A 25421-nucleotide genomic window follows, 5' to 3' on the forward strand; every position below is an offset into this window, starting at 1 on the left:
TAACATAAAATATATTACATAGATTTGGTTATGATAGTGTCGCTTTATTAAACTCTGAAATCGCTAGTGTAACAGAACACCTGTGTTAAAAAAAAGAGCCTCGCCTGTCTGGTGCGGAAATGGAACGCTCCACTTCAGCCAGTGCCGCTGTTGCATGCTGGGAACAAGACAGCCTGCTGGCAATGTCTCATCCGGCCCGCTAGAGGGCGATACTTTCACAGTACACAATGTATTTATCGATAGTTCGAGGTTTTCATTTCGCCAAACTTGTAAAGATAATAACCGACACACTCTATGGACGGGGTGTGACTCGAGTCTATTCTTAGCTAGGGTTTACAGTACTATAGCTCACTGTGCATCTCTCGCACTCTATTTATGACCGTCCTCTTCCCTGGTCAGTCTCCAGCTGCTTCATTGAATGAGGCGTCTTCAATTCCTTTACAATGCTTCCCTATGCTTTACCAGACCTCTCTGTGCTTTACAATGCTTCCCTATGCTTTACCATACCTCTCTGTGCTTTACAATGCTTCCCTATGCTTTACCAGACCTCTCTGTGCTTTACAATGCATGCCTATGCTTTACCAGACCTCTCTGTGCTTTACAATGCATGCCTATGCTTTACCAGACCTCTCTGTGCTTTACTACACGTTGCTGTGCTTTTGCTGTGGGAAACCTTTATAAGGGTATAAACAGATGGTATGTTCTTAAATGCTTGAGTCAGATTGATGGAAACACACACAAAGTATTTTATACAATGGAGCTCAGAGCAGCTTCCAGCTTTAATACAGTCACCATCTCAATAAATTAGAAAGATTGTACAAACACTGAAGCAAGTTTTCCAACATTCCCAAAGAAAAAACAAAACAGCATAAAAAAATTCATATTTTTTCTTCATTTAAATAAAATCCTTAAATATTTGTGTGTGTATATATATGATTGGTTACACTTCTCAGTACTTTACATCATAAAATGATACAAAGTCACAAGTCTTGTAAAAATGGATCAGATCACCTCTAAATCAGGGTCGTAGTGTACTTGGGAGAGGAGTATTTCTTCATTTATTCGGAGTGTAAGTATAGATATCGGTAGGTCTGCTGGCAGTGTCTCTTCGGGGTGAAAGTCACAACCTCAGAAGGGAGGCCCCACGCTGAAAGCAAACTGACTGCCAAAACTTTTTGCTTCCCACATGATTACAAAGTATTTTCCCCCCAAATAACAATTTTGAGAAAAAGTTTAAATTAAGCGCAAGGGCATCTATATGGAAATAATTTCCCCCAAATAATGATATAATCTCAAAATAACAGTAATAATAATAATAGTGTTGTGATTATCAGAGGGAAGAGGTCTCTTAAACCACGGAAGTATAAAGCTGTGAAGATGTCCCTGCCTGATAGTGACTTTCCCCTGTTCGTGATAAATATATAAATACTGTATAAATCAATCTCTCTATCTGTGTATGTATGTATATCCCAGTAAGCTGGCTATTGTTTTCGGCTCCTGGTATAGTCCTGGTACAAGCAGTAGTTGGCAAAAGGGAACAGATAAATGCGGCACTTTGGCAACATTGGCACTAGAGATGAGACCATGGCAGACACAGCGCGCACACACACACACACACACATCTGTATCAGAGTGACTGCGTGTGTATGTTAAGTCTGCCTGTGCCTGTGTGAGTGAGCATGTGTGTGTGTGTATGAGTGAGTGAGCGTGTGTGCACGAGTGAGTGTGATTGTGTGCACGAGTGAGTGTGATTGTGTGTGCACGAGTGAGTGTGATTGTGTGTGCACGAGTGAGTGTGATTGTGTGTGCACGAGTGAGTGTGATTGTGTGTGCACGAGTGAGTGTGATTGTGTGTGCGCACACTCTGTCTGGCAGGCCTGAATAAGAATCTGAAATTGCAGCCTCCCCTTTCTGAGGGCAGACGGTGTCTGAGTTCATGAAGCTGCAGCTGCACCTTTACAAAACAATGCAGAGGTCACCGACTGGGGGCACGGGGGCGGGACTGGACACCCCAATTAGTGACCCCTGAATCTTTACAGTTTACATACAGTAGTTTGAATGCAGAGTGAATACAATCCCTGTGTGAGCGTGTCGGGGTGCAGTGTATACACCCGGCCTGCAGGGAGGGAGGACTTGTAAGACACCAGTGGTGCTACTGGCTTGGCGTTTGTTTTCTTGGGTACAGATATGAATTCCACTTACTGTAAGTTATGCGATTAAAAAAATGATAAACACCGAAAGAGTTCGATCATGTCTTTTTTTTTTGAAAGAGAAAAAGAAACAGGCGCGGTTTTCTCGGTCGTTGTTTCTTCTGCCCTCGTTTCCAAGCTGTTTAAACACGATAATATACAACGTGAATGTCAGCTTCCATGCTGGGATACATCAGTATTAAACCTCCTCTTGTTTTTTTTAATCTATACAGTGAAAGATCTCTACTGAGGCCAGGCAATGTGTTCTTAACAGAGGGGTGGTCTTAATATTGAAGGGTCTGTCAGCATGGAAGTGAATGCAGTCGGGACTGTGGTGTCACTGTAGATCAGTTCAGTGGGACTCCTGAAGAAAGCCATTGTGTGTCTCCATGCAACCAACAAGGCAAGTCCAGAGAGGGCCTTTCGTTCCACCCCAGCTCTCAGTTACTTGCTGTAATTCTTTGATTAATTGGACAAACTGAACACTTCTCTCCAGCCCACAAAATGTTTCACAGGTCGTGTACCTTGAATGAAGTGCATTTCTAAAATCATCATCAGCTGCAAAAGACCTTGAACAAATATTAAACATGTCCAACTGAACACATAATGTGATCAATGAAGTTAACAGAATGAAAACCAGAAGCAGCCCCCTGGGACAGGAGTCTGGCACCCGTGGTGTAGCGAAGAGAGAGAGGCTCCCCCTCTTCCCTGTGATGTTGGCTCCTGCGTTTCTCCACGGTGTGTTTAATGGCAAAAAACGAAAAACTCAATCAAAACTGGAACCCAACTCGAAATTCGTCCTCCCGCCTCTGCTGGGGTTTTGTTGTTTATAAAGACATCTGGTTTTGTTTGCTTATTTATTATTATGTTTTTATTCAAAGTCTTTTTTTTTAAAAGAGAAACATGCTAAAATCCAGCATGGAAGTTATTATTATTTAAAAAAAAAAAACATTTTTCCCCTGGTAAAGGAATCCAAAAGAGGGCTGGCATCCAAAGTGGTTCAGTTTCGTTTTGTCGTGTAAAAAGGCTTGGGTGCAGTTTCAACTTGATTTCTGAAGAGCGGTACAGCGGTCTGCATTCTAGAAAGTGACCAGACAGGCAAGGACAGGGAACACAAGCAGAGAGGACAGGGGACAGTAATACTGGACATGGCCTGCTCCCACTTGGCAACCCTGTACATTCATCTGACTGAGGAGCTCTGCAGGTAAAGCCCTGTAGTCCTGTAGCAGCTGAGCTTTAGAAACTACAAAGTCCCCAATTCCAAGCTGTTGTGGGAGGAGTTTAGGGGCCAGTCACCTCTGATTGGTGAGAAACACGGAACTCTCGTACAGTAAGAATGTCCAGAAAAAATTCGTTCAGAGCAAAAAGGATTTGTTTCCCTCTCGTGGCAGGATAGAGGTACTGCATGCAGGCTGGTTTGAGTCTGGTGAAAGTTTACTGGGCAATGGAGAATATGAAGCCAAGGCTTCCCCACTGAACTGGGACTGGGGAGTTTGGCATCTGTGGGATGGGATTCTAAACACCTCCGTCTCACTGTTGACTGTTTTTTTTTTTTTGGTTTTGAGAAAATGACTGCAGCATTTACAATACATAAAGGATTTCACTGTTACTCTCCCCGCCCTACCTCTCACGCACACATACATAAATAAAACTAATAAATATACAATCAGGGACCTACATGCTTCCTCAGCCTAGGAGGGTGTGTGTCTTCATAAGAAAAAAGCACTGGGTCCCTGTCATTGCATTGCAGAGCATTGAGTGGCAGTCTCAGCATTAAGAATAATACTAATACTAATGAAGACGAGCATGGCATGGCTGTCTGGGGTTTGTAAACTGTGATGATTGTAAGGCTCACTTGCAGTTTGTGTGAAGTAAAACTTTACTAAAATGTTTCCTCTGATTATGTTTCATGTTCGATCAAGGAGTTTTTGTCTGTGATTCTGTGAACACCACATGTTCTGAACTTGCTGTCACCCTCCCCTCCCCCTCTCTGTGCTATCTACCCCCATGGCTAGTGTACCAGTTAGTGCTGAGTGAGACGAGGTGAGGGGTGAGGGGTGAGGGGTGAGGGGTGAGGGGTGAGGGGTGGGGGTGGGGGTGGGGGCGAGGGGTGAGGGGGGAGTGCTCTGGTGCCTAGCGGATGTACACGTCTCTCCCCCACTCCTCCACACCCTCATTGCGGTTCCGACCCATCATGGGCTCCTGCAGCTCCGTGTTCTGGCAGCACCGCTCCCTCTCCCTGGCCCGGCCCTGCTGGCTGTGCAGGTGGGCCCGGTTCAGGTTCTCCTGGTCCGGTTCAGCCTCCTCGTCCTCCCAGGAGGCCTGGTGCTGCTGCTGGCCCAGGTGGAGGTGCCTGTGCTGGGCGCTGCGGTAAGGCTCGGGCACCTCATAGGGGTCTGTCTCTATGTCCATGCAGGAGTCCCCTGCTTCGGTGTAAGCAGAGTCGTGGCTGCCCTGGGTCTCTGAATCGATGGTGTCCTGGCGAGACAGACCCCTGCTCCCTCCCCGGCCCAGGGGCCTCACAGCGCACAGGGAGGGCTGCTGCTGCTGCTGCTGCTTGCCTAGGTCGGGCTGGTATTCCCTCAGCCCAGTCCGGTTCAACAGGGGCCCGTCTCGGAGCCCAGGCTGCTCCCCGTGCACCAGGTAGGGGCCCTGGAGGGCCAGCGCAAACCAAAGCACACACACACACCATGCAGCGTTGGGGGTTATAGGAGAGAAAACAAACAAACAAACACAGGCTCTGGTTAGACACACAGTTAGTGAGTTAGTTTAGTTTAGTAAAAAATACATGTCAACGGTTTCCCAGATCTTTTTGTCTATTGAAAAGAAAGTTGCAACTATAAAGTTTTGGCCTTCTTCAGTGTAATACAGAAAATAAACTCTATAATATATATACAGCCATGGCCATAAGCTATGACTATGAACACAATTTAGATATTTTATTTAGCATCATATAATCAAAGAAACTACAAAATGAGATCACAAAAAGTCTACCGCAAGCCATAATAGTCGTACAGTATTTCATGTTAGATTTCGAAATGTCACATTTTTCAATTGTTGTCAGTTTTTACTGTTAAGAATATGGATAACTACAAAGCGGTGTGTAATTCAATATGTTAACGTAACATTATTCAGCAGCTTTCATTTGCGTTCAGGTTGAATCTGGGAAACGTTGACATGCTCCAGTGTTTTAAACAAACAAAAAACGGCACCCTGCTCTGGCTAGCTGACACGAATGCGATTGTTATTAATAATATCATACAACAGGGATCAAGCAGGGCTAGAGATGGAAATGTTGCAATTAAAGGTAAATCTAGTTTTAAAGGGGAGGAGATTTTGTTTTGCCCTAATGAGGTAGGTGTGACCCCAAACCTGATGGGATGTTAAGATATATTTTAGCCCTTGTGATAAACCTGTATTCAGTATAGATATAAAAAAAAAATATTCATAACTAAAAATATATCATTGCAAAAAGTTCACTACAGTAAATTTGCACGACAAACTTGTACTGTGCATTTTCCATAGTTTACCATGTTTTTAAATTTGCTTTACCAGACCTCTGTGCTTTACAATGCTTGCCTATGCTTCACCAGGCTTTCATCATATTTATTAAACTTTGCTGTGCTTTTATTATAGAAGACTTTATAAAGGGCGTTCCACCTCACAATGCAAGCACTGGCAGTGGGCTGTTCTGCTGCAGTATTTTACCACTATTATTATTAGAATTATTTTACTTTGTGATTAGTTGCATGGGTGGATGGAGAGGAATTGGAATTCCCATTGCACTTTTTTCAATAGTTTATTTTGGTTTTACAGGTGCAGACAAGGCATGGACTACAGGCTAATAGTAAAACCCGGGACGGGCATAGAGAACTGCTATTGAATGCTATGCAATGGGGATCTCCCCTCTCCCTGTAGAGTTAGTGTCAGTGCTTGGGGAGCAGTCTCTAGCTGCTGGCTCTCTGTGTCCCAGGCAGAGAGCATTTCCACCAAACCCTGCACCTGTTGCCTAGCAACTCACCATAGTGCTCTAGAGATGCCCAGCCATTTCGATAAATCACAGCAAAATGAACCGAAAAGAATTCAGTGAAAGGATGGGTTTTGCTTTCTGCCTGCGACGTGCAGTAGATCTCTCTGAACCGCAGTTAAGTGAAATATGAACCTGGGGTACAATACAGACACAGTGCCAGTGAGAAGCTCTCGGGACACAGTGCCAGTGTGAAGCTCTCGGGACACAGTGCCAGTGTGAAGCTCTCGGGACACAGTGCCAGTGTGAAGCTCTTGGGACACAGTGCCAGTGTGAAGCTCTCAGGACACAGTGCCAGTGTGAAGCTCTCGGGACACAGTGCCAGTGTGAAGCTCTCAGGACACAGTGCCAGTGTGAAGCTCTCGGGACACAGTGCCAGTGTGAAGCTCTCGGGACACAGTGCCAGTGTGAAGCTCTCGGGACACAGTGCCAGTGTGAAGCTCTCAGGACACAGTGCCAGTGTGAAGCTCTCGGGACACAGTGCCATGGCAGAGCAGCTCAAGCCAGTCCACAGCAAAGAAAAACTTCAAAAAGCTTCTCAGTCCAGCAGACAGGTACTTTCTGCTGCCGACAGTTTGCAGTCAGTACTGGGAGACTGAGGGCCAGTGTCACCACAGTTAACAAATAAAGTATTCTACAAGGAAAACAAAACGTCCATGTTGCAAACAGTCTGTAGGAGGCTGATGTAAGAACATTGCAGTTTAAACAAATGGAATACATTATGCTAGTTCTCATAACAAACTTAAATCAACCAGAAGTCTTCAAATGGGACACTGAAGACACAGAGAAAGACTTCAAGTCGGAAGGTTTGTTGCTGAACTTGTTAAGTTTCTTTTAGCGTTTCTAATTTCAGCGATATTGACTGCTTAACAGCTACGGATGATAGTTTCTTATAACAGCTTCTGCTTTCCTTTTTACCAAAAAAACCCCAAGAAAAAACCACTTGAGCGGACGATGCTGTTCTTTGTACAGAGCATCTGATTCACAGTGAGGCGTGTGGACTGGCTTGAGCTGCAATGCCCCCCCCCCCCCCTCCTAGAGCGCGTGCTCCTCCTCCTGGCGCAGCCCCCCCATGCCCCCCCACAGCCCCCCCAGGTTGCGGCGCAGCGAGGTGAGCACCTGGACCTGCAGGTTGGAGACGGGGGCAGGGCTTGCTGCCAGCGCAGCGGTGGCCATGGTGCGGTTCAGCAGAGGGTTGGGCGGGTTGCTGCTCGGGGGGTGCGTGGCTTTCCAGAACGCCTCCAGGTACTCAGACAGGTGCTCGCAGGCGTCCTCCAGCTGGTTCTCATCCAGGATGATGTCAAACAGCTCCTGCAGCAAACAGGACACAGAGGAGAGAGGAGCTTTATAACAGAGAGGAAGAGAGAGGGGCTTTGTTAAGAGAGGGTGAGAGCAGAGTTTGCATGCATGTCTTTGCGTGTGTGTGGTCCTGTGCCTGTACTCACAGGGGGGCACTGTGCCAGTTTGTCTGCTGCCACCATCTGCACATTGAGGTGTTTGGCCTGAGACTTCCCTCGGGACTTGATCAGCCTCTGCAGCACCTGAGAGACACAGAGAGAGAGAGACACAGGGGGAGAGAGAGAGAGAGAGAGAGAGAGAGAGAGAGAGAGAGAGAGAGAGAGAGAGAGAGAGAGAGACACATCAGCTGTACATCAGTAATGCAAACTGCATCACTAATAAACTGTAAGCAGCCCTCACTGCAGGATACCCCTCCTAAACGCTGCTTCGTTCTTCAGTCTGTCTCCCTTGGATTACCAGACAGTCACACGACTATAGAGGCTAGAAATCACTCTCAACAACGGCTGAGCCATTGAAGCATCAACCAGCCTTAACCCTCCCACACACCCAGCCACCCACCCACCTACCAAGCCACCCCCCAACACCCAGCCACCACCCACACACCCAGCCACCCACCTACCTAGCCACTCCCCAACACTCAGCCACCACCCACACACCCAGCCACACACCCACACACCCAGCTACCCACCAACACCCAGCCACCCACCAACACCCAGCCACCACCCACACACCCAGCCATCCACCAACACCCAGCCCCTGCTGAATCTGCTCTGAATGAACCGATCGCACTCCTCATGACAGCATGGGGAAGTCTCACCTGTGTGAGTTCGTAGGGTCAGTATTAGGTGCTGTTCATCTGCTTGCACTAACCTACCCGAGGGCAGTGTTTGGGGCTCAGTGTTACCTTGGGAGAGGCGATCTTGATGTACACCACGATGGGTGCCAGAGAGGTCTTGGCGAGCTGGGAGGGGTGGTTGATGGTGTCAGCATCGAGAGCCACGAGCTGCAGGGTCCGGGCCAGCTCAAAGATCCGCTCGATCTCACTCTGCACCTCCGCTGTGAGGGAGCAACGATATAAACAGGCCTGTTACACAACACACACACACAGACACACACACACTCACACAGACACACACACACACACGCACACACACACACAGACACATGCACAGACACACTCACACAGACACACACACACAGACACACGCACACACACACACTCACAGACACGCACGCTCACAGACACTGTTTTATTTAATATACCACAGTTAAGCTACCTCATGCGATTATTCGATCGATATTTTCACACAAAAGTGCCACCGAGCGAGTCGGATTTGATAAGCTGTCTTTGCTCCAGTACAGCCTGAGTGCAGATCATTAGCTATCATTCTGCAATGCAAGACCAGCATGCTTGTAAAGAACATGCTGTACCAGCCAGTGCTCGCAATCAAACTGCATTGCTACAGCGCTAAGCTTCATTGAAAGTGAGTTGCTGGCTGAAGCAACAGCAGCAGTGTCTGCAAAAACGTGCTGTTTCCTATAGCCTGGAGATGGCGGGTTCGAATCCAGGCTATGTCACTGCCGACCGTGACCGGGGGTTCCTAGGGGGCGGCGCAGAATTGGCCGAGCACCGCCCGGGTAGGGAGGGATTAGGTCGGCAGGGGAATCCACGGTTCACCGCTCACCAGCGACCCCTGAGTCTGCGGATCTGCAGTGGAGCCATTCAGATCTGCGTTGCCCTCAGGCACTATAGGTCTGGTGGCTTCGCTGTGGATCCGCAGTGCGAAAAATGAGGGATTGGCAGGAACGCGTTTCGGAGGACGCGTGTTCCAGCCTCCGTTTCCCCTCTCAGTCGCCGGGGGGTTACAGCGGTGAACTGGGATCAAATAATAATTGGGGAGAAAAACCGGGGTAAAAAACCATTGGTGACGACTAAATTAAAAAAAAAACAAAAAACTTTGATTTGCAATTTTAGTTAAAAGAAAGTGAAAGCATGGAAAGGATTAATACATTTTAAAAATGAGTTTGAGTTGGGAATGATTGGGGGAGGAGATAATGGGGAGTGGGAGGGATGGTGAGAGACAAGAAAGAGGGGGAGTGTTGGTCTGCTTCCCAAGGATTTAAAAGCCATTCCATTCCTGATTTCATTTCAGCATTGAGATGAAACTAGAAGAGACTGAGTCAAGCAGACTAGCGTTTGGGCTCTAGTGCCTTCATCAGTGTTTTTTTGGATAAAACTAGAAGAAACTGTCAATAGTTTTCATGTCCCAGGCTAAGGGTATTACATATCTAATTTTCTTTTTACAAGGATAGTGACATGCTTGCAGGGCAGCAGGAAGGCACAGTGGAAGGTGTGAAAGACTAGTCTATATTAAGGGTGGATACGTACCCAGTACACCTGAGTCAAAAAAGGAGGGAGAGCAGAACCGGGAGAAGGAAAAGGAGAGGAAGGAGAAGGAGGGATGAATAATTAAAGAAAAAACGAGATCAGACTCAGACTCAGTCTGTGCAAATAGAAACACTAATCAGAACCAGGTCGAACCCGGGTCTGATACTGAAACAGCCTTCATTTTTATGCTGTGTGGAAACTAAAGAATATCACGTGTGCTGTATAATCAGCTAACCACTGTGACTGGACTATACAGCTAACCCTGCTCACTGTGACTGGACTATACAGCTAACCCTGCTCACTGTGACTGCTGGACTATACAGCTAACCCTGCTCACTGTGACTGGACTATACAGCTAACCCTGCTCACTGTGACTGGACATACAGCTAACCCTGCTCACTGTGACTGGACTATACAGCTAACCCTGCGCACTGTGACTGCTGGACTATACAGCTAACCCTGCTCACTGTGACTGCTGGACTATACAGCTAACCCTTAATACAGTAATTCCCTTTTGCCTTTGTTTCACAGAACAATGGTTTTATTATTTTATTAGAAATTAATGAAATTATGTGAATAAGTAAAGTACAGAAGTCATTATTTATACAAACACACACAGATGTATGGATAATGCGCACCAGCCTCTGTAGTTCAGTGGAGATACGCCTGTGCAGACAGATCTATTCAGATCTATTACGTTATTACATTATTAATCAGCTGCATAGTATTGTATTGAATCAGAAGAATCAGTTTATACAGACAGTCATGCAAGGTGATACACAGACCTAATAATTGGAGACAAAAAAGACTTTCAAATCCATCTCTGCTGCTTGACGGCATTAATGTCTTTCTGTTTGCAGAATTGCTAAACGAATCCACAATAACAGCAATGTAAATGCTACAAAACAAAACACAAGCACGAAACTTTCATTTCATGGTGTGTTTTGGGGATCACTGTGTATGATTCAGGGTCAGTATTTGGGGGTCCCCTCTTACCCAGGCTGGAGCGTGTGTTGGACCTCTCAATGATGGTGTGTTTTGGGGATCAGTGTGTATGATTCAGGGTCAGTATTTGGGGGGTCCCCTCTTACCCAGGCTGGAGCGTGTGTTGGACCTCTCAATGATGGTGTGTTTTGGGGATCAGTGTGTATGATTCATGGTCAGTATTTGGGGGGTCCCCTCTTACCCAGGCTGGAGCGTGTGTTGGACCTCTCGATGATGGTGTGTTTTGGGGATCAGTGTGTATGATTCAGGGTCAGTATTTGGGGGTCCCCTCTTACCCAGGCTGGAGCGTGTGTTGGACCTCTCAATGATGGTGTGTTTTGGGGATCAGTGTGTATGATTCATGGTCAGTATTTGGGGGTCCCCTCTTACCCAGGCTGGAGCGTGTGTTGGACCTCTCGATGATGGTGTGCTTGCTCGGGTTGTTGAGCACAGAGCGCTTTGCCAGTGAGATGTCAGCTGTCACCCGAGTGATGGATATTCTGAAACAGACACAGAGACAGGCAGTGGGGCTGTTAACGATTCATTATGGTCATTGTCATCACTAATACTATTATTATGATTACTATTATAGCTTGTCTCTCTGAACCTCAGTGTTAATCTCACCTGCCGTCAAACCTGTGTTTCAGGAAGTCAAACAGAGCCTTCTGCATCATGTCTGTGACCTGCAGGAAGGGAAGGAGAGGAGAAAGGATGGGCTGAGCTTGGTTTGTCATTGTTTTTCATTTTTATTGTAGCCCTTGAGAGCAGACCCCGCAGTTTTACCAGCAGTACCAACAGCACCGCTCGCTTCCCAGTACAGACTCACTCCCACTATAGCCACACTCCCATACATCCTTATAAAAGTTTAGCAGGGTGACTGTGCACTGTTTTCCCCCATGCTTTCCCCATGATTATACTGGGCATTTACCATAGTTACTATGTTTTCTAATATGCATTATCATACCTCTCTGTGCTTTACAATGCTTCCCTATGCATTATCATACCTCTCTGTGCTTTACAATGCTTCCCTATGCTTTACCAGACCTCTCTGTGGTTTACAATGCTTCCCTATGCTTTACCAGACCTCTCTGTGGTTTACAATGCTTCCCTATGCTTTACCAGACCTCTCTGTGCTTTACAATGCTTCCCTGAGCTTTACCACACCTCTCTGTGCTTTACAATGCTTCCCTATGCTTTACCAGACCTCTCTGTGGTTTACAATGCTTCCCTATGCTTTACCAGACCTCTCTGTGGTTTACAATGCTTCCCTATGCTTTACCAGACCTCTCTGTGCTTTACAATGCTTCCCTGAGCTTTACCACACCTCTCTGTGCTTTACAATGCTTCCCTATGCTTTACCATACCTCACTGTGCTTTACAATGCTTCACTATGCTTACCACACCTCTCTATGCTTTACCACACTTTCACTGTGCTTTATCACACTTTGCTGTGCTTTTACTGTGGGAAGCTTTTCAAAGACCCAGACCCATCCTGTTACCTCGTAACCCTTGAGGGAAGGACCCACTAGAATGATGGGTCTCATGGAAGGCACCACGTCATAGGGAGGGACCTGCTCCATCTACACAGACAGAGAGGGGGAGAGAGAGAAAGGAAGGACAGAGAGGGGGCAGAGGGAGAGAGAGAGAGTGTGAGAAAAAAAGGGCAGTTTAAACATTGAGACGTTTTCCAAGTGTTAAAGGTTCAAAATGTTTCTTCAACGTTTACCCACTGCCAAGGATATGCATGCATGTGAAATACACAGGCCAACTGCAGTGTGAGGTCATTTACTGAGTACCCTCTCATCTCACATACATCAGCATCACAGTAAGGCTAATGGAGGGCTTCTCAAAATGGCTTTTATTATTGGTTACAAAAAATCCCAACATACGAATTTAAATGTGTAGTAAATGGATCTTTTACTAGGGGGACAGGTATCTGTCTCTGGTTTCTGTGTCTGAACTCCACGTTGCTGCTTGTTTCTGCCTCAGTACGCGTCCCTCTCGGCTGCGCTGCTCTATTCTCTGTTCAGATCGCAGTGATTGAGAAGAGGCTTTTACTACTGAGTTGTCAGTATCACTGCCCAGTTTCCAGTCTCTACACAGAGGAATAAACATAGAGCACTCACCGACTTCTGCTTCTGTTTCACAGGACCGCCTTTCAGAAAAAAAAACCCAGAAAAACAAAAAAAGACAAGAGCACAGAGGGGGAGTGTTATTGGCAGGTCAGGACAAGGTTATTGACAGGGGTGAGCCACACTCCATTTGATCATTTTACATTGTTTTGTTGCTACTGATCTGTTGCAAATTATTTATTTATTTATATCTAATAAACTTGCATCAATGTCTTAAACATTCCCAGGCTGTAAGCTACAGTCAGGCATCACAAACGTTTCAGACAATGCTGCTGAAGGCATATTTGGGAGAAACGCTTGTCTGCTCTTAATTTTAAACCATTACAAAAACCTGGATTTGTGGACAGCCCAGCTCAGCCCTGTCAAGGCACACAGACAGCTCTAGCTGTTACTATAGCGATCAGAGACGGGGAGGGGGGTGGGGGGTGTTAGTGGTGACGGGAGGGGGCAGACAGACCAGACGAGGCACTCAGCAGCAGCAGTGGTTCGTTACTGGTTTACCTTCTTAAAGAAGGGAATGCGCTTGGCATTAGCTTGGGGGGAGGTGACGCTGCTCACACTGCTTTTGGGCTGGTTGACCAGGGGCTCGGTGCCCGGCTCCTCAGCATCGAGATCAAGAGCGTCTATATCGAATGTGACATTAGACAACTCGAGATGACCTGAGCAGAGGAGGAGAGAGGGGGAGAGAGGGGGAGAGAGGAGAGAGAGGAGAGAGAAGAGAGGGGGAGAGAGGGGAGAGGGGAGAAGAGGGGAGAGAGGGGAGAGAGGGGAGAGGGGAGAGGGAGAGAGAGGGGAGAGAGGGGAGATGGGAGAGAAGGGAGAGAGGAGAGGAGGAGAGAGGGGAGAGGAGAAGAGAGAGGGGAGAAGAGGAGAGGAGAGGGGAGAGGAGGGGAGAGAGAGGAGCAGAGAGGGGAGAGGATAGGGGAGAGATGGGTAGAAAGGAATGAGGGAGAGGAATGAAGGAGAAAAGGACAGTGGGAAGTGAAGAGCGACAGAGAGAGAAGGGAAGTAAAACAGAAGAGGAGAAAATGAGGGAGTGTGAAGCTGGAACAGGAGAAACAAAGCGAGTTATCAAAGTGAGGGGAGAGACAGAACAATATCAGTGTTTTCCTGCGGGACACTTGTATAACGGATCTGCTGTATATTTTCTATAGGGTACGTCGTAGTTCGTCATCGCTATGGAAACGAGCTGCTCTTACCCATGGTGGGGGGCGTGGGTCTGCGTGTTCCCGTGGCAACGTCACCCAGGTTGGAGCTTGAGTTTCCCCCGGACTTGCTGTGGGAAGAGAGGGGGAGAGAGGAGAGGGGGAGAGGGAGAGGAGGGACAGCAATGAGGAACAAGAGAAAGAATAAGGTAACAAACAGGTTGCCTGCAATCCACCCTGGTGTGACAGCGATAATAAACCCGGCAGAACTACAAGAATCGCTGTAAAAACCCAGTGCTGTGTTGCTCCCTGTCCTGTAGTGTGTGTGTATTGTATTGTTACCTGGAGCTGATCCGGTTCTGCCTCAGTCTCTGCTCCTGCAGCAGTCTCGTGTTCTCCAGTTTGACGGGACTCGGGATGAAGCCGACCTCACAGCCCTCTTTCACCAGCCGGCCGATCCACCAGTCATTGCTGTACTTCTGTGAGCGGGACAGAGCAGGGGACAGCTTAAAACACCCGACTCCCCCCCGATCCCACCCTACCATACATATAAACCGAAAATAAAGCAATGGAGAACGGTGTCCTCCAAATGTTGAGCAGAATGTTACCGTCTCCAGATGGATTCAATGATTGTTAATTTGGAGATGCGTATAAAAACCTGCAGAGTTTGCTGACCTGGGGAGCTGTTGAATGGAGAACGAGAGAGTGAGAGAGAGAGAGAGAAGGAGGTAAAGATTTAAAAATACAACTGCTAGTCATGCTGGATGGACCACCACGGTACTTGTTTGGGAAATTATTTTGTGTACGAGACTTGTTTTTGTTTGAAACTTTTATTTCGGCTCTTGAGCTGTGGTTTGTGAAAGTGTCCTTTTGATTTATTGTATGTAATAAATACGCGCTCAGTGTGTCTGTCAGCTTCCTGGTCTGGGGCCATCACCCACTCAGCCATCCTGTCACAGGGGGGTTTACAAGGGAATGTTGCCTGTTTTCCTGCCTGCCTCCATGTCTGTATCTCTCTCTCTCCCTGTCTGTCTCCCTGTCTCTGCCTCCCTCCCTCTCTCCCTGTCTCTCTGCCTCTCTCCCTGTCTCCCTTCCTCCCTCTCTCCCTGTCTCCCTCTCTCCCTGTCTCTCTGCCTCTCTCCCTGTCTCCCTGCCTCCCTCTCTCCCTGTCTCCCTCTCTCCCTCCCTGCCTGTCCGCTGCACCTCTTTGATGTGCAGGAAGTCCTTGGCGTCGAAGGAGATGCCCATGCCCTGCACTGGCACGTCGTCGCCGGGCGCGGAATTGTACCCCACGTTGGTGCGCACCGCGAACGCCACAGGCTTCGTCTTGGCCTTCTCTAGCTGTGCCAGGGCTTGCCGCTCCGCCTCGCGCCTCAGAGCCTCGCGGTCCTCCTCCAAGGACACGTCCGAGTCAGAGGGGCGGCTGGTGTAGGAGTCCGCCGAGCCCTGAGAGAGAGGGTGAGAGAAAGAGAGAGGGTGAGAAAGAGGGTGCATGAGAGAGGGTGAGAGAGAGAGGGGTGAGAGAGAGGGTGCGTGAGAGAGAGAGAGGAACAAGAGGGGTGAGAAACGGAGAGATCGATAAGGGGGTGATGTGTCTGTGATTTGAGTGACAGTGTGTGTCTGAGACAGTCTGTGTGTGTGTACGTGTGTGTGTTAGAACATAAGAACATAAGAACATAAGAAAGTTTACAAACAAGAGGAGGCCATTCGGCCCATCTTGCTCGTTTGGTTGTTAGTAGCTTATTGATCCCAGAATCTCATCAAGCAGCTTCTTGAAGGATCCCAGGGTGTCAGCTTCAACATTACTGGGGAGTTGGTTCCAGACCCTCACAATGCTCTGTGTAAAAAAGTGTCTCCTATTTTCTGTTCTGAATGCCCCTTTATCTAATCTCCATTTGTGACCCCCTGGTCCTTGTTTCTTTTTTCAGGTCAAATAAGTCCCCCGGGTTGACATTGTCTATACCTTTTAGGATTTTGAATGTTTGAATCAGATCACCGCGTAGTCTTCTTTGTTCAAGACTGAATAGATTCAATTCTTTTAGCCTGTCTGCATACGACATGCCTTTTAAACCCGGGATAATTCTGGTTGCTCTTCTTTGCACTCTTTCTAGAGCAGCAATATCCTTTTTGTAACGAGGTGACCAGAACTGAACACAATATTCTAGGTGAGGTCTTACTAAAGCATTGTAAAGTTTTAACATTACTTCCCTTGATTTAAATTCAACACTTCTCACAATATATCCGTCAGTTGCCAGTTGCAGTGTGTGTGTGTGTGCGCGCGCGTGTGTGTGAGTGTGTGTGTGTGAGTCAGTGTCAGTATGTGTGTGTCAGTTGCAGTGTGTGTGTGTGCGTGTGTGTGTGTGTGTGTCAGTGTCAGTGTGTGTGTGTGTGTGTCAGTTGCAGTGTGTGTGTCAGTTGCAGTATGTGTGTATGTGTGTGCGTGTGTGTGTGTGTGTGTGTGTGTGTGCGTGTGTGTGTGTGTGTCAGTTGCAGTGTGAGTGTGTGTGTGTGTGTGTGTGTGTGCACACGCATCTGTTGGGGCTCCTAACAGGAGGTCAAATAGAATGAGCAGCAAGACTGATGAGCTGTTTGCCTGCAGTACTCTCCTGAGCACAGGGCAATGCTCACAGGATCACACCATTAAACCCAGCAGAACCACAACAACCTAACATCAAAATGTAGTGTTTCATACGGGTATTGCCTGCAGTGTGCTGGGCAGAGCCTCGCTGTGCTGTCCTGTACCCAGGGTAATGCTGGAGGGAGCACAGAATGCACCCTCTTACAACTACAGCAACAGAACAGAACGTTATAATGCCAATCCAACATGGTAGATGCAGTTAAGCTGATTTCTACAGTACTTGCTAGGACCTCAATGCTGTGTTTGTCAGTTGAGCTGTGCTGTGGGGCATTGCTGTGCTTGTCAATGCAGTTGAGCTGTGCTGTGGGGCATTGCTGTGCTGGTCAATGCAGTTGAGCTGTGCTGTGGGGCATTGCTGTGCTTGTCAATGCAGTTGAGCTGTGCTGCGCTCTGCTGGGGCATTGCTGTATTTCTGGGGGCTGCGTGTTGAGATGTGTTCAGCTGCTTCTGAAACCGGAGGTATAAATCTCATAATGAAGAAAGATACCAGGCGTTGGGGTGCTTAGGAGCCTGGAGAAATCTTTCTGCTCTCTTTCTGCCTTTTCTCCCTCCCTTTTATATTATTTAGAGCTCTCCCCCTCTATTTATCTCCTTCCCCCTCTTCTCTTTCTTTCTACCCCTCTCTCTCCCTCTCCCTCTCTTCAGAATAGCTCACACCAGCTGACTCACTCACTGAGCTTTGATTGGCCGAGGCAGGCCAGGGACACCGGCAGTATCACAGTAACTAACACAGCTGTTCAACTGACAGAGCCGTGGGGGGAGTGGGAGAGAGAGAGGGGGAGTGGGACTGGTGTGTATGTATCTCTCTCTATCCCTCTTCCTCCTTCTCTCTCTCACCATCTCTCCCTTTCTCCATGTAGCACTAGATTCTGACAACTTCAATCACAAGAGCTGAAGCAAGGTCTCTTTAGCAAGTTTCATTAACACTGGATGAGTGGCTCTCTATCCTTATAAAAACGATTCCCATAGTAAAAGCATAGCAAAGTGTAATGGAGCACAGTGACAGCATTGTAAAGCACAGAGAGGTCTGGTAACGCATAGGGAAGCATTGTACAGCACAGAGAGGTCTGGTAAAGCATAGGGAAGCATTGTAAAGCACAGAGAGGTCTGGTAAAGCATATGAAACAAAAACTGGCAAACCATGGTAATAAGGGAAGATGCGATTAAACAATGTGTGACGCAGTGTGACCCACACACTCTGACACGCTCGTTTAGCGCTGAGACCAACACAGGCTTTTTATATTATATATGTTTTCAAAATCCAAACAAATATTCAAACATCCTTTAATTCTGAATTAGCTGGAAAACAAAATTGGTACCACGTCACATTAAAAAATAACCCCATTATCTGAACAAAATACCCATTAAAGACGATGCATCTTAAAGGTCACATGGTGAAGACCCAAAGTCTTAAATACAGCAGCACCCGCTTCATCAGTTTGCAGAGAGGGGAGAGGAAACAGGAGGCCCTAATTTAAACCAGTACCTGTTGCAGTTGTGGTGGATCCCAAAATGGAGCAGAAACGATCTTAAGATCAACCGGTATATCAGAAAGAAACAGAGGGGTGGGGGGGAATGGCTCGCACAACAGAATGCCCCCCCCCCCAGCTTCTGTTTCCAAAAACACTGACGCATTGTATTAACAGAGAGCCAGCCTGAACCGCCAAGCGAAGCAAAATAAATAGAATAAGAATTTCACCACACCAGCGCTGCAACACAGACAGACAGAGAACAGCTGCAGCGGCTTACCAAAACCGGCCTGTGGATCTTCTCTAAAGTCTCCATTCTTAGTTTGCCTTTTGTACCCGAAGGCAAACTCAGATCCCCACTCCGAGTCCAGCAATGGGAGTTTGAGCAAGTGAGTGTGTGTGTGAGTGTGTGTGTGTGTGTGTGTGAGTGTGTGTGTGTGAGTGAAGTTAGAATCCCCCTACCCCCCCTCACCCCCGTCTCCCAGAGACAGAGAGGCAGGCAGCTGGGTCAGGTTGCAGGACTCTTGCTACATTTGCAAACTGTTAATTATATTTAGCTCTGGTAGGAGAGAAACAGGGGGCTGAATAAAAACTAACTGAGCCCAGAAAGAGGCTGGGTATGCAGCCCTCCGCCATTCAATCCCGCCATGGCTGTGCAGTCAGAGATAGGAAAATCCCCCCCACCTTCCCTCCCTCTCTCCTCTCTAGAGGGCAGGCAGGGTACTTCATTCGGGTCAGGGATCCTTCAACAGGAGCTGTACTGTAGCATGAGAAAATATATGAGCGAGAGGGGGCCGTTCAGCCTATCAGAGCTCGTCCGGGTTCAGCCTATCAGAGCTTGTCCGGGTTCAGCTCATCTGAGCTCGTCCGGGTTCAGCCCATCAGAGCTCGTCCGGGTTCAGCCCATCAGAGCTCGTCCGGGTTCAGTCCATCAGAGCTCGTCCGGGTTCAGCCCATCAGAGCTCGTCCGGGTTCAGCCCATCAGAGCTTGTCCGGGTTCATCTCATCTGAGCTCATCCGGGTTCAGCCCATCAGAGCTCGTCCGGGTTCAGCTCATCTGAGCTCATCCGGGTTCAGCCCATCAGAGCTCGTCCGGGTTCAGCCCACCAGAACTCGTCCGGTTCTAAGCACCTGATTGATCTCAGAACTCTGTCCCATCGGGTCTTAAAGGATCCCAGTGATTCAGCATCAACATCATGACTTGGTAACCCACCCCTTATCTGCAGAGAACTCAGTCAGGAACTAGGCTGCTGGCAGTTCATCTCCTTGTCCATTAGAGGGAGACAACTCCCAGGTGACTACTACTACCACTACTGCTCTGAGTAATAATAATAATAATAATAATAATAATAATAATAATAATAATAATAATAACAACACTGTTTATAAGGAAATGATAGCAGGTCAAACTAGGTCAGCTGTCACTACCACTATAAAAGTTAACTGCACTAATACGTAAAACTAGTAAAGTGTAGTAAATCATCACAAGACAAGGACGGTGAATCACTGGACACTACGGTAAAGTCTGCTGAAGAATATGCCTTGCTAACCTAGAGAAGTGAACACATGGTATAAGATAAGTGCGTTACTACTTTAAACTCACACTCGCCCTGCTGCTGCTGCACCCAGTCCTGGGGTTCAGAACTCCCCTCAATGAAGTCTAGTGTTATTGAAATGATCAGGAGCCAGGAGTTTGATGTTAAAGATAAAATTACAGATGCATGTGCATCTCCTCCCAGGGGAGGCTTTTTCACGCTGTGATGAGAATAGCTTCATTCAGAGCTCCTGTTTGTTTAAACTCCTGGCACCTAGCCGTCATTTTTTAATGATATGTTGTCAGCGCAGTTCCCGACAGTGCCACCCCACCCCCCCCCTCCGCTGCGGCTCGGAGGTGAAATCAACGTGCACCGTCTCCATGGAAACCAGGCGAGTGTACCCACTGTTGCTGCCTCTCTAAATTTCAAATTTACTGGCATTGCCAAAGTAAATGCTGCAAACAAAACAAGATATACACAAGAAGAATAAGTGTAGTGTCAATGAGAGCAGGTGAGAGGAAAAAGACATCTACTGTACTCTGCACTGAGCAGAGACTCCACAAGTCTTATTAACAATAATAATAATTATTATTAGAGAGGAACCGAGCAAGAGGTTAGAGAAATGGCAACAGAGAAAGAGAGAGACAGAGAGAGAGGGACAGAGAGAGAGAGAGAGACACAGACAGAGAGAGGGATAGAGAGAGACAGGGATAGAGAGACAGTGATAAAGAGAGAGAGAGGGACACAGAGACAGTGATAAAGAGAGAGAGAGGGACATAGAGACAATGATAAAGAGAGAGCCAGGGATAGAGAGAGAGACCGGGATAGAGAGACAGGGATAGAGACGGAGATGAACGAAGGGGAGGGGGGCAGGTGAGGACATGCTGAATAATTCAGTGAGCTGGAGCACCAGCAGTGCTCTCTCTCTCTGTTCTCCTGTGCCCCCCGCGGAGCCGCAGCGCCTCTCAAAGAATCGCTCCCCCCCCCGCTCAGAGAGGGGCAGCTGCACAGGGACCCCCTTGTGAAGGAGTATCGAGTCTCCGCAGGGCTCCCCCCATGTACCAACCTGAGCTAAATATACCGACACAGCCCTCTGGGGCCCTGAGTTGGGAGAGGTGGCTGTTTCTACAGCCCGGGCCAAAAGTTTTGCATCACCTAGAATTTTAGGATTGAGACATAATTAAAAAAAAATATATATATATATATTTGAATATAATTTAGATCTTTTATTTAACATCATGCTATCAAAGAAGCAACAAAATGATATTGTAAAAGTCTACCGGAAACCACAGTGGTCTACAGTATTTCATGTTAGATTTCGAAATGTCATTTTGTCAATTTTTCGTAAAGTATATGCAAAACTACGAAGCGGTGTGCAACTGCTTTCATCCCTGCTGACACGCCGATAGAAGCCCTTCAGCAATCTCAAAATCAACAGCCCCAACAGTTCAGAAGATCAGACACTGTTATTATCCCTTGTTGTTTGCCATGCCGATATTGAGTGAGGGATGCAGGGTCTAACTAGACTAGGGGGAGAAATGGGGGAGGTTGGGGGGCGAGAGAAACTGAGTGCATTTAGCACAGCTTTCTGACTCTTAACCGTCGAAGGTGGAGAGAGAAAGGAAGGTAGGAGAGTGAGAGGAAGAGGAGGAGAGATAGGCAGTGTGTGCGTGTGTGTGTGTGTGTGTGCGAAGCTGTTGGAGGTGGAGGGAGAGGGGGAGAGGAAGATAAATACAGCTGACTCTAACCTGTCTGTGACAGAGACAGAAGGAATCTGAGCTGCAGATCTCCCTCCCGACCAGAAAGGACGCTGTGTAAGGTGGGTGGTATACATTCCCATAGATGGGCAGACTCGATGGTAGATGGTTGGATATCCACTATGATCAGCTGCGGAGCAAGCAACGATTGGACAGACCACGGCGCCGGGCTGATCACAGGGAGGAGTTGGGTAGTACAAAGGGGACGCAGCTGCGCGAGTACAGCCCGACGCTGATGTGACTAATGCGCCGCAGCGCTGTCTGTTTTGTTTGTGTGTCTTTGCAGACGAGCTGCAGCCAGGGAGCCAGCACGAAACCCAGAGCACCACAAGCACCGCACCGCCCAGCACCACAAGCACTGCCCAGCACAGCACAGCACAGCACCGCACCGCACCGCACATCACAGCACCGCACAGCACAGCACCGCACAGCAATGCCCAGCACAGCACTGCCCAGCCCAGCACCGCAGACTGATTATAAATAAGATTTTTGAGCACTTGAACTGTTGTTTGGACATTATAATCATTATCCCCACACCTCCTGACACTGCCGCACAAAGCTGTTGGAGGTGGGGAGAGGGAGAGGGTGTAAGACAGAGTCCTGATTCTTACCTGCCGCACGAAGCTGTTGGAGGTGGTGTCAGAGGAGGTGCTTCCATCAGAGCGTTTGAAGCGGCTCTTCCGCTTGGCATACTTCCCCTGGAGGACAGAGGGAGACAGAAAACTACAGTGAGCGCGAAGTGACAGCACAGCACAGCACAGCAGAGTGTAGCACCGCACTGCCTAGCACAACACAAACCCAGACAGACACACACACAGACATAAACACAAACCCAAACAGACACAGACACACACACACACACACACACAAACCCAAACAGACACAGACACACACACACAAACCCAAACAGACACAGACACACACACACAGGCGCAAAATGAAACACACACACAGGTACAAAACGCAGCACAAAGTGCGCTGGGTATGGCAGCTGCTTTCAGTTTACACACCGCTCTGAGCTGACAGGATCTGTCTGCGCACTCCTGAGCTGCATGAGATCTGAGAGGCTCATCTCCAATTCATGGACTACACAGCTAACCCTGCTCACTGTGACTGGACTATACAGCTAACCCTGCTCACTGTGACTGGACTATACAGCTAACCCTGCTCACTGTGACTGGACTATACAGCTAACCCTGCTCACTGTGACTGCTGGACTATACAGCTAATGCCGGTACAACTAAACAAACCTCCACCTACACACTGTGCAGAGGTTCGAGCAGACAGAACAGATCCTCCGCACAGTCTCAGCGGGTCTGCGGTTCTGATCACGTGGTTCAGCGCTCCCCCTCTCTATTAACAGCAGCGGGTGAGGATGCTCTAATCCGATTGGACAGGCCCTGGCGAAGCGCCTTCCATTAAATTAAGCGCCCTCGCGACCGCCCGTTGCCAAGGTGACGCACGACCCGCTAATTCTATTTCTGAGAGGGCTGCTGGAAATTCAGAAGGGTGCCTCGGGTACTGAATCCTGATCTCTGCTTCTAAACGACACAGCCGAGGCTTGGAGTTGGTTAAAAGATGAATCGATTCATAACTGACTATAAGAAACTAAGTGGAGAAACATTTTTTTTAGTACTACGAGAAGACACCAGCCGAAACGTGTGTCTGCTGACTCGGTTTCACCACACCCCAAACAAATCTAGAAGAAGATGGTTCTAGATCCAATTCCTGCCCGCCCCAGAGATATACTCACCCAAACTCAATTCAAATAACGCATTTTTAATAATTAACCGTCAGATTTCAATTCTGAGACGCTTAAACCTCCCTCAGACGACCGAGTTTTCTAACGCTAAATCACAATTGTCATTTTTTTAACACATTGCTTTGATTAGTACAGTACTACTGTACAGAATTCGTTATTTAAAAAAAAAAAATTATTTAATAAACCTGACATTTCAGCGTTTCATTTATATTTCATACTGTACAAACCAACACCTGTTTACTTTGTACTTACTAATTTATATATATATATATACACACACACACATTTTTTATACACGTATGAATAGCTTTTTAAAAAAAAACATAATTACAGAGGTTATTGTCTGTATTTTAATTTTCTTGTAATAATATATATATATTTTATTTTTTCTTACCTGTAAATTGGGATTATCAAACATGTCCATCTGGATCTCCTGTGTGGAAGTAGAAGGCGTCCTGGACATGCTGCTGTTCTGTACCATTTAATTTTTTGGTCACTTTTTACTCATTTTTCAAAGAAAATACAATTATTTTTACTCCGCTTTTCCCGATCCAGTTTAAATTCTCAATAAACAGCTGCGCCTCTCTCGAGCTCGAGCACAATGAGCTCGCGTTTCCAGCTGCGGAGCGAGACCTTCCCGCCCACTAGCCCGCCTTGCCGCCCACCGCATCCAATCACAGCCGACCAAGTCAGTCACTGCCGCGCTGCGGTTGGCTATTGGGAAAGTCAGTCAGGAAGTTTAACGCGCAGGCGAGGCGCGGTGTGGGCGTGGCAGACTGCTCGATCCGAGGAGAGGCTGCGATTATCAGCGAAGAGGAGGAGGGAATGAGACATTAAAAATATATCAAAATACACCCTGTGTGTTAGTTAGCGTGGCACTGTGGACCGCTAGTGCTTACAACATTAATGTGTACTCGTTTGTGCCGCTTCCCTTCTTTCGTGCGTAGCTCTTATATCTATTTATTTAAATACAGGCACATATAATTAGCCTAGTTGCCATGCCAACCCCGCTTTTTATTTTATTTTTTGTAGACGGGGGCCGCATTAGAATATAATCACCTGTTGCAGCGTAACTGCCATATGACTGTTAGTTATTATCAGTATAACCACAGAAACACAATCGAATGATTCTATTAGTATTACTTGAAAATAACGGAACAAATGGCATCCTGTGTACATGTATTCATACTTGGTGGGAAATAATTAATAATAATAATAATAATAATAATAATAATAATAATAATAATAATAATAATAATAAAGGTTTATTATTAAATAGCCTACAAACAAACCCCAAGACTCCAATCAAACCCCAGCAGGAGAAGCTACAGAGCGAAAGCATCAACATCAACAATGAGAAGAAGAATGAGATATTTCCTACAGATGTCAGGACTGCCCAGTCCCTGACCACATTCCGGCGCCTCCTCAAGACTCACCTCTTCAAAGAGCACCTGTAGAACTCCTCTGTTTGTATCCCGGGACACTATCACCCTTCATGTAAATGTGCTTTATTTTGCTCTTATCTGCCCCTATTTTACTGCATTTAATCCTGTACTTCAGATTACTGTAATCTGCCAAGTGTTTAACCTGCAGTACTTTGTATTTAATCACATCCTGATGTAACTATCACTATTTAATCATACCCTGATGTAACTATCACTATTATCTGCTGTATTATTGAATTGTGGTTTGTCACACTTATACTTTGCTTGAACAAAAGTTATTGTATTTCTTGCTCTTATTGTATTACCTGTATTGTAACACTTGAAATGTATTTGCTTACGATTTAAGTCGCCCTGGATAAGGGCGTCTGCTAAGAAATAAATAATAATAATAATAATTAGGCTACTAGTACTAGATCCCTGGCGGGAAACACACACACACAGCCTATTCTACAGTAAACACAGAAGCACTATCATTTCTATATTAGGTATGCTACAGATCCCCTTGTTGGAATGAGCCTCTAAATATTTGAATGCATAGTTCTCGTTATTTAAACGCCGTCAGTTTGACGGGCAACGCTCTGTCTTGTCAGAATATGCCTTCCTGGTAGAATTTGCTACCTGTAGCAATTTCTGATCACTATAGATGTAAA

General features: G+C 47.0%; 1 protein-coding gene across 5 annotated transcripts; it reads right to left on the reverse strand.

Annotated features, from left to right (window-relative positions):
- Nucleotides 1-745: 745 nt before the first annotated feature.
- On the reverse strand, nt 746-23936 carry cacnb1 (calcium channel, voltage-dependent, beta 1 subunit). Of its 5 annotated transcripts, none has more exons than XM_034055725.3 (13): nt 23721-23936; nt 22176-22262; nt 15369-15611; nt 14508-14644; nt 14220-14296; nt 13015-13043; nt 12388-12468; nt 11513-11571; nt 11279-11388; nt 8420-8571; nt 7662-7757; nt 7336-7527; nt 746-4841 (listed from the first exon to the last, which is right to left on the reverse strand). In XM_034055725.3, the coding sequence occupies exons 1-13, from the start codon at nt 23805-23807 to the stop codon at nt 4323-4325; spliced, it is 1869 nt and encodes a 622-aa protein (XP_033911616.1). In that variant the 5' UTR covers nt 23808-23936; the 3' UTR covers nt 746-4322. The 5 variants fall into 5 exon arrangements, with proteins under 5 accessions (XP_033911616.1, XP_033911615.3, XP_058862620.1 ...); XM_034055724.3 differs by lacking the exon at nt 13015-13043 and adding an exon at nt 13522-13679; XM_059006637.1 differs by lacking the exons at nt 13015-13043; nt 15369-15611 and adding an exon at nt 13522-13679.
- Between the last annotated feature and the right edge of the window lie 1485 nt (nt 23937-25421).

The sequence above is a fragment of the Acipenser ruthenus genome, chromosome 33, assembly GCF_902713425.1.
Source record: "Acipenser ruthenus chromosome 33, fAciRut3.2 maternal haplotype, whole genome shotgun sequence".
NCBI classification, from domain to species: domain Eukaryota; kingdom Metazoa; phylum Chordata; class Actinopteri; order Acipenseriformes; family Acipenseridae; genus Acipenser; species Acipenser ruthenus.